Source organism: Prunus dulcis, chromosome 7 (genome assembly GCF_902201215.1).
Source record: "Prunus dulcis chromosome 7, ALMONDv2, whole genome shotgun sequence".
Taxonomy (NCBI): Eukaryota; Viridiplantae; Streptophyta; class Magnoliopsida; order Rosales; family Rosaceae; genus Prunus; species Prunus dulcis.
The window spans coordinates 21,207,589-21,224,420 of record NC_047656.1 but is presented as its reverse complement, the minus strand read 5'-3'; the positions used below and the strand labels follow the sequence as shown (position 1 = coordinate 21,224,420).

The window sequence follows — 16,832 nt, the reverse complement described above, 5'->3', positions numbered from 1 at the left end:
TTTGTTATAGCAGATAACCCGCAAAGCGATTTATTGCATTTATCTTGGAAGGTGTGTAGAGTCACGGCACTACTACGGCTCAGGTGCTTGCACCACCTCCTTCTTGTCCTGATGGCTCTATTTGTTTTGCCCTCGGGTTGCCTTGAGAGTTGCTGATTTATGATTGCTGTTTGGTGATGCTTCTATGTTTCTGTGGTTTTTGTTGCAATGTTGTTTTTAATTATTCTTTTAGCTTTTTTTTTTAATTAACTTTTAGTTTTGTTTATCTGTTGATATCATCATCTAGGGTTGTCTGTTGCTCTGTTCATCTGATATTGTAAATTAGATATGTGCTTCCTTGTATTGTTGTATTTGTTCCATCCTTTTGGGTGAGTTTTTCGTAATGAAATTTCATGCTTTGATTAAAATAAAAATTACCAAACAAGAGAATTGTTAATTTTTCTTTTAAATTTATAACTTTTAGCTAAATTCCGAGTTATTTCCCCTCATCCAATCGGAGGGTGAGGGTGTCTAAAATTTTTTATTTTTTATTTTTACAAGTGGCCTAAGATCTCATCCCACCTTGTTTATAGTAGGAGTGGAATCGGTTCAATAACCGACCCGATGGGCTCCAACCGATAACCGACCGAGGGTAGTCGGTATACCCAAAATTGAAACCGTTGTCGACTCCGACTCTGTTAATTTACCCAATTTCGGTTGAACCGAAACCATCAGTCAGAATGGTTTGGTGACTGTAAGAAACTATATAGATCAATAGATAGAGAAAAAAAGAAGGAGAAGAAGAAGAAGAAAGATGAGGAGATGAAGATGAAGGCCGGAGGCGAAGAGGAGAGAGAGGGAGGAGGAGGAGAAGAAGAAGAATGGTTGTGACGAGGACAAGAAAAAAGATGGAGGAGAAGGAGAAGAAGAAGAGATGGTGAGACGAACTTCGAAGAACAATGGTGGAATTGAATAGATGAGGGAGGAGAAGAAGAGATGAGCTCGTGAGGGGGATAAAGAAGATGGCGGCTGGAGAGAAAAATAAAAAGAAGAAGATAAAGAATAGGGTCTGGAATTGAAGAGATGCTAGGGTTAAAAACCCTAATTTTTTTATAATATTTTTTAATTCTCTTTAGAAGCTATTAAATACTCTTGTTGTACAAAAATTTAATAAGAAAGCCAAGCAGTCCAGTGGAAAGATGGAATGATTTGAAACCTTAGGTCAGGGGATCGAATCCCCTATGGGTATGTTTGGCATGCCTCACTATGCCTCACTGGATTGGACTATGTTAAATAGTCCTTGAAACCTATGTTTGGTAAGGGAGGGGATTAATTTAAATGGGATTGTATAGTCCAAAGGGAAAAAAAAATGGGACTTGCTTGGCTAATAAAGCGAGCCCGAAATATGGTTCTCAAAATAGCGATGGTGCTATTTTGAACATGCGAGTACCACCATCACCATCAAACACACAAGCTTGACCACCACCACCATGAGTCCATGATCATCAGACCACCACCATCAAACCCATAACCAACACCACAGACCCAATCGAACCATCATCACCACCTAGTTAGTCAAACAAAGCATCAAAACCACCCATAATCAGCCACCACAACCATTAATTAGTGGAACCAGAGAGAAAGAGGGGTGGGTGTAAGAAGAAAAGAGAAAGGAAAGAATAGGAAGAAGGAAAGAAAAGAGAAGGGACGGCCTGGAATGGAAGAAAGAAAAAAGAAGGGAGGCTTGGGAAGGAAGAAGAAAGGAGGAAGAAGGAAAAAGAAGAAGAAAGGAACGGGCTAAGAAGGAGGGAAGAAGAAAAGTCAATGGGGAAAAGAGGAAGGAAGAAAGAAAAGGAGAAAAAGAAATAGAAAAAGAAAATAGAGATAAGATAGTTTAAGTCTGTTAAAAATGTTAAAATTTATTTGTTTTCTTTTTATTATTTTTATGTCAAAAAAGCCTTAATTAAAATTAAATAATAGAATTTTATTAATTAAAATTAAATATTAAAATAATTATTTTTAGTCCGACACAATACCAAACATAGGATTATTTTTACAATCCAGTTTCTTAGTCCGATATAGCACCAAACATAGGTCAATACTTAATTCAACTTAGTTCAATTCGAGCTAATCCAAGACAGTCTCAGAATTTAGTCCAGTCCATGATAGTCCGCCGTACCAAACAACCTCCATAATGCATATATTTGCACAATTTCACACACATATCAATTTGGTTCGGTGAACCCCCGATTTGGGGTTTCCTCAACCGCGACCGGTCCGATTTGCCAGCCCTAAGTTTATAGGAAGAAACTTTTTCCACAATGACATTAATATCTTCCCAATTGACCCGTCTCCTTTCCCAAGCACCACTTTCTTTTCCTCGGACATTCTCAACGTCATTTGCCTGCAAAACAATCGCCAAATGTTTTGTTACCCAAATTACCCTGAATGATATTGATAATTCCATCCATATCCATGTAATGCCAACTCAACCCATTTCTGTTACCCAAATTGAGACGCGCATCAAACTGGGAACCACGACTCCAAGGATCGTAGAGGTTCGCTCGCAGCCAACAAAATCTCACCATTTCTCCTCATCCCCAAACCCATCATCTCCAGTCCCTACTCTACATCTGTACTGAAAATATTATTTTCTTTTCTTACTCCACGACTTGGTTTTGGACTTGGACTTGGCCATCAGTCATCACCCCCGGTGTAGTGTATGCAGAAGATATACCTAGCTAGGTCCAAGCGTCCTGGTCGAGTGGAAGTTCTCTGGCTTTCTATAGTGAGTTGTTGAATTATTACACGGTGGCGGCTCTTGGTGCCATGCCTGCTATTAACAAGGTTGTTTTTTCTGCAATTGAATCCCCCAATATTGGATATATCCTTAGTAGTTGAATGAATGATATGTCAAATTTGTCAAAATGTGTCTCTGATTTTGTTTCAAATGCTTATTTACGTAATTGGGTCACTATATCACTCAGCTGTATATAATGTATATTTGATGCAATTGCAGATTTCTGTAAGTTAACTGTCGGTTCGTTGTAGGATGCCCATCGAGAAAAAATTATTGCTGACATACTACCTTTTTATTTTAGCTTTAATATAATTTAAATGAAAGGACTTGAGAAACTGATAATGTGGCATTGTTTTGAGAGATTCGCTTTCTTCTCACAAGTTTGTTTAACGTTCTATGCGATGTTGCGTAGGATAAGCTTCTATCCTTCCTCTTACAATGTTTTGGTCTATGGCTTCTGGCTGCGAATTACTTATGTTTCCCATTTTAAATTATTGGGAACAACACATTTATTCTGGCTTCTTCTTGTTGATTTATTTATTTAGTGTTGGGGTAAGGCTTCCAGTGCTCACCAGATTTTCTGATTTTCTTTGTTTAATTTTATTCTTCTCTCTCTGTTTTTTCATTTTCCCTGGATGCCTTTGCTTGCTCATGATGTTTTCAATGAGTTTTTTTTCCTTCCAAGGAATGGTTGCTATATTGTTCTTATTTCCTTATATTTGCTTTCTATGCTTATGAAATTTTATGACTTGAGTTCTTGCTTATCAGAATTCTGAGCGAAGTCACATTGGGAACGTATTCAACAAGTTGCTGAAGCAGATTGGAAATCCTGTAGATTTTGAACTTCCAGATTGGTTTAATAAATGGAAACCGATGCCCTACACTTTTATAAAGCGCAGTATCCTCTTAAGTCTTGAACTCACTAATTTTAAATTTTTATTGAACAAACCTTTTCATGTTGGAAATTATCATTTTAATTTTATATACTTTAGTGCATGTTACATACCTATCGGGTTTTCTCTTCTTTTCTTTCCCCATGAAACACTCCTCATAGGTTGGACTTGCCATAGTTTAATATTTTTGTATTGCTGCCTATTTTCTCGGATATGTTCCATCTGTCTGTTTATTCAATGGTTTTATATGCGTTGGAAGTGTTTTTTTAATTCTCTCTCCACTCTTAGTTTCGTTGACAAATTTAAGATATATATCTCACGAAGAAGATTAAAAGACGACTTGAGGATGATGGCATATTCTGTTCCTGCAGCCCATCACAAGGGTCTTCTAGTGTTTGTGGTAGAGATTGCCATTGTGGGTAAGGACGATCATTGTCAATGGTGTTTGTGTTACCTCATGTGTAATAAAGGAGCAATGTAAAGGTTGCATTTAATCATCTTGTACTGTACTTGTACATCATTTTGATCTTTTGGACATGGATATTTAATCATAGTCTGGTATTTCCTAAGATCCTAACTTTTTACTTTGAACTCTTATCTTGATAAAGTTTGGGTACAGGCAGTAAGTAAGTTATGCAAGGCATACCTCTTCAACAGGATTCCAGTCCAGTGAGTGATGCTGTTTTATAAACATTGTTTATTGAGGGGGCACAGCTATTCGGCAGTGTTCCACTCAATTGAGGGATGCCTTTTCATAGAGAAGTGCAGGCATTTATACTACAGAAGAATATGCTTGCTGTGGGTTTTTGATTGTTTTTCATTTTCCTTTTGGAACTAATTAAGGGGATGAAACCTATGGTTGTGATGTTCGGTGACTTGCAACCTTAGGCATTATGATGTTATTGATGCAGGCAGATGTAGATATAGGGAAAAAGGGCCATTAATTTTCTATGTGATAGTGTATATTCAGGTTTTATTTTTTGTCTAAAAATAAATAAGTTGAATGTGTTATATCTGCAGGATGCTTCTGTCTAGCTGTTCCTCAGTCTGTAAATGTGGAAGTTCCTGTCTGAACAAACCATTCCAGCATCGGCCTGTGAAGAAGATGAAACTGGTGCAGGTAATGCGCCTTATGTTGGAATATAAATTGCAGTGGTTAAGATTTTGTATATTTTTATTTTTCTGAAAAGATAATAGAAATAGAGAAAAATTTAATAGGTATGGGGGAGACTTGTAACTTCTTAAGAAGAGCAGGAGGAACTGCAGATATGAAATGCTCAAGTTTAAACATACAAATTAGCATAAGTTGAAGTTCTGTCTGAAGTAATAGCTTTTGTTAGTATCTATTTGGACGCTATTCAGGTTTTTATGAACCGCAAATCATATGAATTTATTTACTTTGCAGACCTTTTGATTCATGTTTTTACACGTATAATAGCATAAGTTGAAGGCTGAAAGGTTCTTTGAAGAGATAGCTGACTCTCTATTCAGATATTTGTCTTCCATGTTGGTGGACATTTATTAAACTTGCATTATCTGCAATTTAGTTGGCGTCTGTTTTGCTACATTTCAGCAATATAACTATTCAACTCATCTTATGTAATTGATTGCCACCCCATAAAAATATCAAGGGTCTCAATTTTGGAACGGAGAAGATAGATTCCAGGGCAACATATTTTTCACATAAGGGAGGCTGCTTGCATTGCATGTTTGGAAATCATTTATTGTTATTATTTTTTCTTTGGTCTTCTAATGCCTTGTACATTGATTAAATTGTTTCCAGTAACTGTATTTATTTATTAGAATTATAGACATTGGTAAGCGACTTAATGGAATAGGGTATTCTTGTAGACTGAGAAATGTGGTTCTGGAATTGTGGCGGATGAAGATATTAAGCAAGGAGAATTTGTGATAGAATATGTGGGAGAAGGTAACTTCCTTAGTCCTTTTTTGCTCTACATGTCAGTACATGCAGCTTGTTTTATATTTGAAAGTTATCGTCTTACCAAAAATATCATTTGAAACCTATTAATCAATGCTGTTTCTTTGTACAGTTATTGATGACAAAACATGCGAGGAAAGGCTATGGAATATGAAACACCGTGGAGAAACAAACTTTTACTTATGTGAAATCAATCGAGATATGGTTATTGATGCCACATACAAAGGAAACAAGTCGAGATATATAAACCATAGTTGTTGTCCTAATACTGAGATGCAAAAATGGTCTTCTACTTGACCTTGTCACTGATTTTTAGGTCATTTTATAGTTAATACTATATCTTACATGTATTCCTTGTTCTTTTCTTTGAAGGATAATTGATGGCGAAACAAGAATTGGTATATTCGCAACTCGTGACGTAAAAAAGGGAGAACACCTGACCTATGATTATCAGTATGAACACATGCATAACCCTTTAATTTAATGCTTTACTAATTTATGCATGTTTTTCTAGAATCATCATGGACTTCCTTTGCACTAAAACTATTGCTAGATGTGAAACTTTGTATTCCTCTAGTCCAGTCTAATAAATTTAGCAGGTTTGTTCAATTTGGTGCAGATCAAGATTGCCATTGCGGTGCACGTGGTTGTCGGCGAAAACTTGGTGTCAGACCTACCAAGCCAAAGATGTCATCAGTTGCTGCTTTGAAACTAGTAGCATGTCAGGTGGCTGTGTCCTCTCCCAAATTGAAAGCAATTCTTTCTGCTAAAGACGTATGTACAAGTGTCTCTGTTTACTTCTAACAGAAATTTATATGTTTTGAAAATCACCACCAATCTGCCAAAGCCCTACAAAGTTTTGCTGCTAATTTAAACGATCATTTAAAAGTTTGATGTCATAGACCATTTTGGTGTAATCACCATTCAATTAGTTCTAGATGGTCCTTATTGAAACAGGTTGGACAACTTTTGATTTTTACCCTTCCCTCTTGCAAATTAAGTGGCATATTGCAGAAATGAAAACTTTTGCACTGCTAGCATTTTAATTCTCAGTAGTGCTTATTTTCCCTCCCAGCACACTAACTCTCCTCATTTCACCTACCCATACTGGATATAAGTTTGTTATGACTAATATACTGGAGGATGGATGTCTGAAATCAGCTCCAAGAGTTGCCGCTGAAATGTTTCCATGTTGGCTATGATTTATTGCATTTGTTGACTTTGTAAAGTTTTTAGCTGTACAAATGACTGCCTTTTTTTCTTTTGTAATAATTATATTTGAAGTTCTGCAAACTTTCACTAATTGTGGGACTCTTTTCTGGAAAAGGTTTATCAGAACGGGGGTCTACATATAGGTGAGCTTTTTTCTATTATGTATTTATTGTTTTTTACTAGTGTTTCAAAATTAATGATATACTATTTGAAACTCTTGTTTCACATCCTCTTGTCCGTTAGGAAATTCACAACCTTTCCATAACCAAAGAGGTACACGTTCTTGTAATTGCATTGGTGAAGTGATTCGAATAAGTCGCCCCAAGAATCAGAGGTAATTTCAGAATATCTATGAATCTTTCACTTTAGAGTAATGCTTCATATTCCTCAATGTGTTATGCACTGGTGTTAGTTGTTTTATTTTATGTGCAATATGAAGAAAAAATATTGTGAGGTCCTCCTGCTTCTAATCTGGGAAATTCTGAAAACTAACCCCCGCATGATACTAAAATCATGGGTTTGATTTAGTGGCCTTCTGATGTTGCTAAGGTTGCTGATCTTCACTACCTCAAGAAAGTTTAAAGATTTTACGAAAACCAAACAAGAGGTGGAAATTGGAGAAAACATCTTTGTTTTCCCACCTATGTTATGGGAACAATAGGAAAACATTAGGGATCATAAGAGATCTTAAAATTTATTTTGGAGCAATAATAGATGTGAAATGGACAGCGTCAAATGTCAATGCCTTCATGGCTCTATGTGTGTGTTTGTGATGTTTACAGTCAAAAGATTTTTACAAGTTTCTCAGTTGGAACAATAGCCTTAGGTTGATGTCTTCTCTGTTGAAGTTATTTATAATTGATTTGTACTGCTTGTTTTTTTAAAAATTTTCTATACATATCTGTTGATGCTCTAAATTCTGAGGTGACATGTTATTTAATTAAATCTGCTGATGCTGAATATTATTCTTTATTTTCCAATGTTTCAGATCCTTTGGGATTATCAAGCGGTTTGATACATATTCCAAAAAACACTCAGTAAGAGATGAATTACTTTTTAGAGAGAGAACAATAAAATGTTATTATTGTAATAAATTAAGATATTGAAAATGGACCTATTTTTTTGGTTGCAGATCATGTTTGAAGATGGTGGCATCGAATTCCTTGACATGTCAAAAGAAGAATGGGAACTTGTAACACTGTGATATGATTGTGAGGCAAGTGCAAATTATTCCTTTATTAATGCATCTTATATCCTCATCCTCAGTCCCTTGTTCCCAAATTTTATCCATACGATGTATCACACTCATGTTTGCTAACTCTTTGCACTTTCTAAGCAAAGTTGTCATGAGAATTAAACAAAACCTATGATATGAGGGGGGCTGTTCTTGCTTTGTTTGGTCAGACATGAGCACTGGGTTCTACCAGTACCAAGGCTAGATCTACTACTTAATTCGGTATAAGCATACATACTGATACGTACATACTTACATATGGCCTGTTTGACTATAATATAGTTTTTAAGGGTACTGGGAAGGGGAGAGGTTTTGGGGGTTCTGTGGTGAGATTGGGAGGACAAAATTTCAAAGAAATGCATTGCATCTTTGATTTTGCATGGATGTGTTGCCGTACCTCCACTTCCATTTTAATGGAGAATTTGCGACATGCACTTATTTCAGACATAGTTTTGTAGGTTTTATATGAACTTCAAGGGAGTTGCTGGAGTTGGGGGGCCCTGGCCACATCAGGCCTATGTGTGGTTCTGCCCATGACTTTATCGACATTTGTGTTCATGTATCCACTTGAGCCTTGTGTAAAAAAAAAAAAAAAAAAAAAAAAAAAAAAAAGTCTTGTATATTCATTTGCTGGTACTACTTGTTTTTCATGTGCAATGTTTGATGATATATTTTGCTTTGGTGCTTATTTTCATCATGAAGGATTCTGCTGAAGCAAGGATGACATATGGTGGTCCGCAATCGTAACATGTAAGACAGTATGTCCATATTCCTTTCTGAGGCATGGCTAATAATTGCTTTAAACTGAATGCACAACATGGTTACCCTGATATTTATCTTTGTTCTGTCACAGGTACCCAATAACTAAAGTTAGTGAACGCTGATTTAGATTTCACTGTGCTGTTTCATTAAACTAAGGATTAATTCTTTGCAATGCATGTTGTAACAAATGTACCAAACCTAAGTGATAATAAAGCCCCCTCCCCTCCCTAAAGAGAAAAAAAGAAGAAGAAGAGAATCAGAGGTGTTAATCTCACAAAGCAAGTATTTTATATTCCTTGCATAGGGTTGATGAGGATGTTGTATTAAATGTATTTCTGCACCTTTTCTTTTCTTTTCTTTTCTTTTCTTTTCTTGTTTGGATAATAAGTATGCGTCTGTTCTAGTTTAATAAGAGATTATTGTTGTGGTTAGAAGTGTTTGACTAGACAGACTATGGAAATGCGAAAGCAGAGTTATGAAAACCACACCAACACAACACACATAGCGACAGTAGGAGGGTTTACTTTCAACTTAAGACAGTTGAAATTGGTTGGTGTTGTGCGCTGGTTAACTTTCTTTGGATCTGCGTGGTCACATTAGAATTCAGTGAATGAGTTTCTTCTGTTCTGATAAATAATTTTGGTTTCTCACTGGGTCAAGTGATTGTTTCATCGTCTTCAAGTGATGGGTAGATTAATTTAATTTAATTTTAGGATGGTTGGATTTTCGCATTGTGCTTGGTACGATGCACCAACTGTTGGATCAGAGCAGACAGAGTGCGGCACTAACTGTTGAACATAAAAAATATCCCATGCTCTCTCTCTCGGGAGGGACACGGGAGGGACACTGTCCACTCCACTGGCGGATTAAATGCTTTTTGTTTGTTTTCGTGGGCCTGGAAATATACAACTGAATTGTTTTTGGGGAGCTCGGTCTCTCTGAGGTATTTGAACACTTTACACTTACATCAATTTGCTGGCCAATAATGAAAAAGTCGTCACTCGTACCGTAATTTTATTGGGCAAAAGTGTTATTACCATGCAAGTGTCTGAAGAGGAGAAAAGGATCAGCTGAGTTTTGGGCCAAAATCATAGGGAAAACTCTGATGTGCGGAACGAGAGACCCCACGACTTTGCACATGATGAATCCTCCAGCAAGGAACACATCAAAAGAAGAAAGAAAAAATATCTGAACAAAAACAAGCTATTATATTTATATATAAGAGGACGCCGAGAAATTGGAGAAGTTGACGAGAGGCGAGGAGTGGAAGGAGTAAAGTAGGTGTGGTAGGTCCCACGCCACCAACCCAACTCAAGCCCAAGCAAACGCGTTCGCCGTTTTCTGGGTGCCAGCGAGAGTGGTGGGACCGAGGAAGTATACAAGGATGTGAAATGGTTGGTGGGTCGGTTTTGACAGTGAAGTTTTATTTGGTCACTGTGTTGCAATTTGTTCACCGTATGTATATTTACAAACGGTTACAATCAGTCTCTTTCGTCTGATTACAGTCACGTTAAATTTTAGTGTTGGTCACAGCCGCGGACTTGATGCATTTTCGAGGGTATTTTCGCCACTGCCTACAAAATTCTTTGGAATGGAGGGAGGGTAGCTTGGCAGACCTTAAGCTGCGAATGATTGGACAAAATTGCCCCTCCACGTGAGAGGCACATGACAAAAAACTAACAGAAGTTACATACATTTGACAGAAACTCATTTTTGCTCTTAAATTGCTCGAAATTTAAAGTATAAAATTGACCAAATTAAACCAAAGTGATAGAAGTGACAAACTATAAATACCAAAGTGACTTTTTGCCTTATTTATTTGTTGGTGCGGGTGGTTTAACAGTCTTTTTAGAGACTAGGGGTTTGAGAAAGGAGTAAATAAGAAAGAACGGAATGGGGGTTGGTGGGGGCTCCTATCCTATAATAAGAGAAAGGGGGGGTGAGGGGAAATGCCACCACATTGCATTGTCCTTTGATTTGTTGCAAATCTAATCTGGCTCTAAATTTAAATGAATTTTGTTTATGCATCATTCTTAGTTATAGTTAAATATAGAGCCATAGGCTAAAAGTGTGCCGTGTCGGTGACTCTCACTCTCTGTTTCTCTCTCTGTGTAAGCTTGTTCCAGTCGAGCGGTTGGTGGGTGGGTTTCTTTCTCTAAACAAAAACAAACAAAAGCAAAAACAGGTCATTGCAGATCTATCCGAAAGGTAAGAGAGAGAGAGAGAATGAAGGTGATAGAGAAGATCCAGGAGGCATTGTTGGAGGAGAAGAAGGTTTTGTTCTCGTTCGAGTTCTTCCCGCCAAAGACGGAGGATGGGGTGGAGAACCTGTTGGAGAGGATGGAGAGGATGGTGGCCCACAACCCGGCGTTCTGCGACATAACGTGGGGTGCGGGTGGGTCGACGGCGGATCTGACGCTGGACATTGCGAACAAGATGCAGAACATCATCTGCGTGGAGAGCATGATGCACCTCACCTGCACCAACATGCCTGTCGACAAGATCGACCACGCCCTCCAAACCATCAAGTCTAACGGCCTCCAAAACGTTCTTGCTCTCCGGGGCGACCCGCCCCATGGCCAGGACAAGTTTGTTCAGATCCAAGGAGGCTTTGCCTGCGCCCTCGACCTGGTAATTCATAACTACTAAATAAATGCTATCTTATCTTATTTCAATTTTGTTTATTTCTGATAGATAAATGCCATATTTGTTTGGAGTTCATGATATTTGGAGTTCATAATATTTGTCACCATTTCCCCAAACGGATCTCTCTCGCTCTCTCATCTTTTGCCTGTTTGCTTGCTTACAGGTCACCCATATCAGAGCCAAATATGGTGACTACTTTGGCGTCACTGTTGCTGGCTATCCAGGTATACATACTTTACTCTTTTTTATATTTATTTAAATAGAAACGTTGTATTGATAAAGAGAAGGATAAGCAATCCTCCCCATCAAGGAGGATTCATTCTTGTCTTATCGGCTTTGTTGCTATTTTCTGTCTAAATTTAACATAACAATCACCAAATGGCTGGCATTGAAACCAGAGGCACACCCGGACGCCATTGGAACGGATGGCCTCGCCTCTCCCGAAGCCTATCAAAGTGATCTGGCTTATTTGAAGAGAAAGGTTGATGCTGGTGCCGATTTGATTATCACTCAGTTATTCTACGACACTGATGTTTTCCTCAAATTCGTCCACGACTGTCGCCAAATTGGAATTACTTGTCCTATTGTTCCTGGAATTATGCCCATTAATAACTACAAGGGATTCATACGCATGACTGGTTTCTGTAAAACCAAGGTACCTCTTCACTGTTCTCTTCTGCATTTATTTGTTTTTTATTTATTATTTTTTCATTTCTTAACATCGTGAAATTCAAGTAGTATTCCAGAATAGGCCTAAAATTTGGGGAACTAAATTGGTTCAGAAATATTTTCTTGCCTTATAAGTTGTAACACTATTGTGACTTGGTGTTGTGAACATAACACGCGACATTCAAAAGTAGTCTGGCTGTTTATCTAGGACATGTTTGGCAACCTTACTATCCTGAAATTGAATATATGGTGTGACTTAGGCTTTTAAACTTCCATTTTTAAGGATTAGGATTGTAGAAGAAGTTTGGAGGTTTTTAGAATGATTTTGAGTCAGGTTGGGTGTAAGCAGCCATATATGATTCAAAGTTAAGGGCAAATCAAAGCACTCATCCAACACTAGAGGGAAAAAAAAAAAAATCCTGAACTAGGAATTTTGTGAAAGCCCAGATCTACAAATATACGCTCATAAATTTTAACCTAAAGACTCAATTCAAACCCTGGTTTTACCCTAGACATAGCCTTTGGATATAACCTACGGAACCATATGAAACCGTTAGTTATGCACATTGGCCTCACAAAAGAAAACAATGATAAATGCATTTGAAAGATAAAAAGAACATAGTAACTTTATGCCATTTCCTTTGCATATTCAGCAGTTTTGCTTTATATATTAAATTAGTGCAATGTTTGCAATTAATGGGATACTGTAGATACCAGCTGAGGTTACTGCTGCCTTGGAGCCTATCAAGGATAATGAAGAAGCTGTCAAATCTTATGGAATTCACCTTGGAACCGAGATGTGCAAGAAGATTTTGGCTCATGGGATTAGGACGTTGCATCTTTATACACTGAACATGGAGAAATCAGCGTTGGCTATATTAATGGTTTTTTCTCATACCTTTCTAATTGTCTCACTTCAGATGTATATAATACTCTTTGCATGATTAGCACTTACTACCAAATCTGATCCCTTCTAATCATACTACCTTGGCAGAATCTTGGTTTGATTGAAGAGACCAAAATATCAAGGCCTTTACCTTGGAGACGTCCTGCAAATGTTTTCCGTGTTAAAGAAGATGTTCGTCCAATATTCTGGTATGCAATCCAACTGTTGTCCCCCCACCCCCAACAGAGAGAAAAAAAACAGAAACAAGAAAACAAAAAAGGATGTAATTAACTTCTTGTACATCTTTCAAAATTTCTAATCGTCCTAGCAAATGATGATAGGGCTAATCGTCCCAAGAGCTACATATCAAGGACCATAGGCTGGGACCTTTATCCACATGGGCGATGGGGTGATTCTCGTAACCCTTCATATGGAGCACTAACTGATTATCAGGTACATATAATCACATAAGTTTAATCTTGGTACCTATAATTTTGTGATAAATTTGGGTGGATCATTTTTTGTTTTTTAATCAAAAATTTTGAAGTAGTTAAATAAGTAAACCTTCCCATGATGTTCCCTCAAAGGAAAATTTACTTGTAATCATAATCCATTTTATTTTCATTTGATTAACCACCGCTTGGCTGAGGCACACATCCTTTCTTATTTTATATTATCCCTTTGCACTAGAGTTGGTAGAGTTGGCTATGTATGACTTTAAGTCATAATTTTCTCAACAGTTCATGCGGCCACGTGCACGCGACAAGAAACTTGTTGAAGAATGGGTTGTCCCATTGAGAAGCGTTGAAGATATCCATGAGGTGAAGTTTCCATCTCTGTGTGTTTTGTCTTCTGCATTGTCAGCAAATTAGATATAAATTGATGTATTGGAATTTATTTTATATCAGAAATTTAAGAAATTCTGCCTTGGAAAATTGAGAAGCAGCCCTTGGTCCGAACTAGATGGGCTTCAGCCAGAGACGAAGATCATAAACGAACTTCTAGGTAAAATTAACACGAAAGGTTTCCTTACCATCAACAGCCAACCAGCGGTAAATGGGGAAAGATCTGATTCCACGTCTGTTGGTAAGTAATAAGTATGTTTGTGAGTTTACGGTCATGACAATTATGTGAATATTTCAATTTGTATCTCATTTTTGTGAGCGTGGATTTATGATGAATTATTTGATTTTTATCATTGAGAGTTTTGGTCATGAGTCACTGAAGTCACTTAATGATTACAGGAGTGTGAGTCTCAATGGAGACATAAACTGACTTGAATTTGATGGCCTAAAAATTCCACATGATATGATTTTGTTTTCCATTCATGAAGATCAGATTGTATTACTTTTTTCAAAACTATAGCTCAACATTGAGTTCAGAAAGGTGATCATAAATCCCTAATTGAGGTTTAACCATTACTAGTATTGCCATGCTGTGGTTTCAGGTCTTTATAGAAATCTGCTTGAGCGCCAATTAAACATCTGTTTGGCTTTGAAGTATAGCTTTGTTCATAAAAATATCCTCTTATTTACTTCACTTCCCAACTAGTAAATTTTGTTATTTGGCTCGGTAAAAGTTCTACCTCTCTCCCTCCCTCATAAAAAAGTTTTAACTAGTTTTTTTTAAATTATATTTTAATCTTTCTATTTTTCTTCAAACTGATATTTAGATTTGATGATTATCCTCGAACCAGATCTAGAAACTTACCTATATATGTAGACTCTTAACATCTATTTCTTGCTTCTCAGGCTGGGGCGGGCCTGGAGGATATGTTTATCAGAAAGCCTATCTAGAGTTTTTCTGTTCGAAGGAGAAGTTGAATGCTCTTGTTGAGAAATGCAAGGCTCTTCCATCTCTAACCTACATGGCCGTGAACAAGGATGGGAGATGGATATCTAATATTGGTCAGACTGATGTGAATGCTGTGACATGGGGAGTCTTTCCCGCAAGGGAGATAATCCAACCGACTGTTGTGGATCCTGCTAGTTTTATGGTTTGGAAGGATGAGGCATTTGAAATCTGGTCAAGAGGATGGGCCTGCTTATACCCTGAGGGTGACTCATCTAGGAAATTGCTTGAAGAGGTTTATTTTCTTCATTAATGTCCCTTCTTGCTTATTGACATAATTATGATTTTGATTGTTGAAACGTATACCTACCACACAGCCCTGCAGACACTTTTCTGCTCAATCTTTTGATTAGCATTGAGTTTAGTAATGCTGACGTGATGTTCTCTTGACTATTGCAGGTCCAGAACAGCTACTTCTTGGCCAGTTTGGTAGATAATGACTATATCCAGGGTGATGTTTTTGCTGTTTTTGCTGATTTCTGAATGAAGCTATTTTGTCAACTCTTCCATTTCTTAAAGCCGCATAAGCCATTAAACTGGTGCTTTCATTGTAAGTCGGGTTATAAATTTATTGTCACTGGGATGTGTAATAATAACTCATTGGGATTTTGATATCTCCCCCGTATCATGTGCAAATCGCATCTGCGTTCGTGATTGATTACCGGTCTGTATCAGAGTTCATCAATGTCTGGCGTAATTGATACGATCATCTTGTGTGTTTGCTTCCAGTATGTGCTTTGTGGCAATGGAATCCGCATTTTAATGACATATAAATTAATAGGTGGTCTTTTCTCTTTATTAATATCATTTGTTAAAGTACTTGACATTTACATGATTGGTAATATCTTATTTAAAAGAAACCGGAGTTCAGAATGGTTCTTTTGTTTTGTTTTTGGTTCAGAAATTATGTCACAACTGTTTATATAGAACCATGCCACATATCAGAAGTATGTCATTTTTCATAAATACAACAAATCAATGTAGATAACAATTTGGTTTCAAAACTTTCAGGATTGTGTTAGCAATTGTAGAGAATTAGGAAACTAACGAAGTATCACTCTTTGAGATTGTGAAAGGTGGTAGATCCACCCGTCATATAATGTCAAAAAAGAAAGAGAAAAAAAGAGGTTCTGCAAATGCATGCATAATGAATCCAGCTTTTAAGTCACATATAAGCAATAGATCAACACAAGAAGTCATTTATTATTCCCGCAAGTGGATCAGCACAGCAAATTCAAATTTTGCTACGCAGAACACAGATGCTCAGCCACAGTCCTTTCTCAAACCTTCTCCGTGGTTGCAAATTGCAACAATATGAAATCAAATTAGGGATGGCTTGAATATTATTGAGTCGATGAGATTGATTCATTACCTACCGATCCAGAAAAGCTTGTATATCATGGGAATAGTAATTTTTTGTTATCCCAACTATTCACATTTTATCAAGCGTGATAACTTTTCTGATGAAACGTGATTGAATGAAGTCAGCAAAACAGTGTTATTACCATACCATACAAGTTCTTCTTCCTACCCATTAGATTTTCGTTCATCCATCACATAACCCAGACATACGTTGTCAACTCGCGGGATGGAGACAGGACGTGTGGTATGAGATAGGAGAGAATAGAAGCTTCCAAACGAAATAACTAAATATTAATAAATGAGAAGGACATTTTTTTCATTAACTACCGATCCAAAAAAGCTTGTATATCATGGGAATAGTAATTTTTTGTTATCCCAACTAATCACGTTTTATCAAACATAATAACTTTTCTGACGAAACGTGATTGAATGGAACCAACAAAACAAGGTTATTACCGTAACATTCAAGTTATTCTTCCTACCCATCATATTCATGTTCATCCATCACATAACCCTGACATACGTTGTCAAACACGCGGGATGGAGACAGGACGCGTGGTATGAGATAGGAGAGAATAGTAGCTTCCAAACGAAAT

General features: G+C 37.2%; 2 protein-coding genes across 6 annotated transcripts; both read left to right on the top strand.

Annotated features, from left to right (window-relative positions):
* Positions 1-2,315: 2,315 nt before the first annotated feature.
* On the top strand, positions 2,316-9,236 carry LOC117634549 (histone-lysine N-methyltransferase ASHH3). 5 transcript variants are annotated; one of them, XR_004586789.1, is made up of 15 exons: positions 2,322-2,826; positions 3,548-3,677; positions 3,980-4,091; positions 4,693-4,792; positions 5,524-5,602; positions 5,727-5,898; positions 5,987-6,067; positions 6,214-6,388; positions 6,942-6,969; positions 7,070-7,160; positions 7,815-7,863; positions 7,959-8,042; positions 8,519-8,619; positions 8,763-8,810; positions 8,914-9,236. XR_004586789.1 is itself a non-coding variant. In XM_034368700.1 (12 exons), exons 1-12 carry the CDS (start codon positions 2,809-2,811, stop codon positions 8,028-8,030), a joined length of 1,107 nt encoding a protein of 368 aa, XP_034224591.1. In that variant the 5' UTR covers positions 2,322-2,808; the 3' UTR covers positions 8,031-8,640. The 5 variants fall into 5 exon arrangements, 1 of the variants encoding a protein (XP_034224591.1); XR_004586790.1 differs by lacking the exon at positions 8,519-8,619 and having other exon boundaries at positions 2,318-2,826; positions 6,214-6,340; XR_004586788.1 differs by lacking the exon at positions 8,519-8,619 and having other exon boundaries at positions 2,323-2,826.
* Positions 9,237-10,787: 1,551 nt separating this feature from the next.
* LOC117633701 (methylenetetrahydrofolate reductase 2-like) lies at positions 10,788-15,676 on the top strand. Its single transcript, XM_034367412.1, has 10 exons — positions 10,788-11,453; positions 11,632-11,692; positions 11,867-12,123; positions 12,848-13,021; positions 13,132-13,232; positions 13,365-13,476; positions 13,764-13,844; positions 13,932-14,109; positions 14,775-15,109; positions 15,274-15,676. Exons 1-10 carry the CDS (start codon positions 11,049-11,051, stop codon positions 15,355-15,357), a joined length of 1,788 nt encoding a protein of 595 aa, XP_034223303.1. The 5' UTR covers positions 10,788-11,048; the 3' UTR covers positions 15,358-15,676.
* The last annotated feature ends 1,156 nt before the right edge of the window (positions 15,677-16,832 follow it).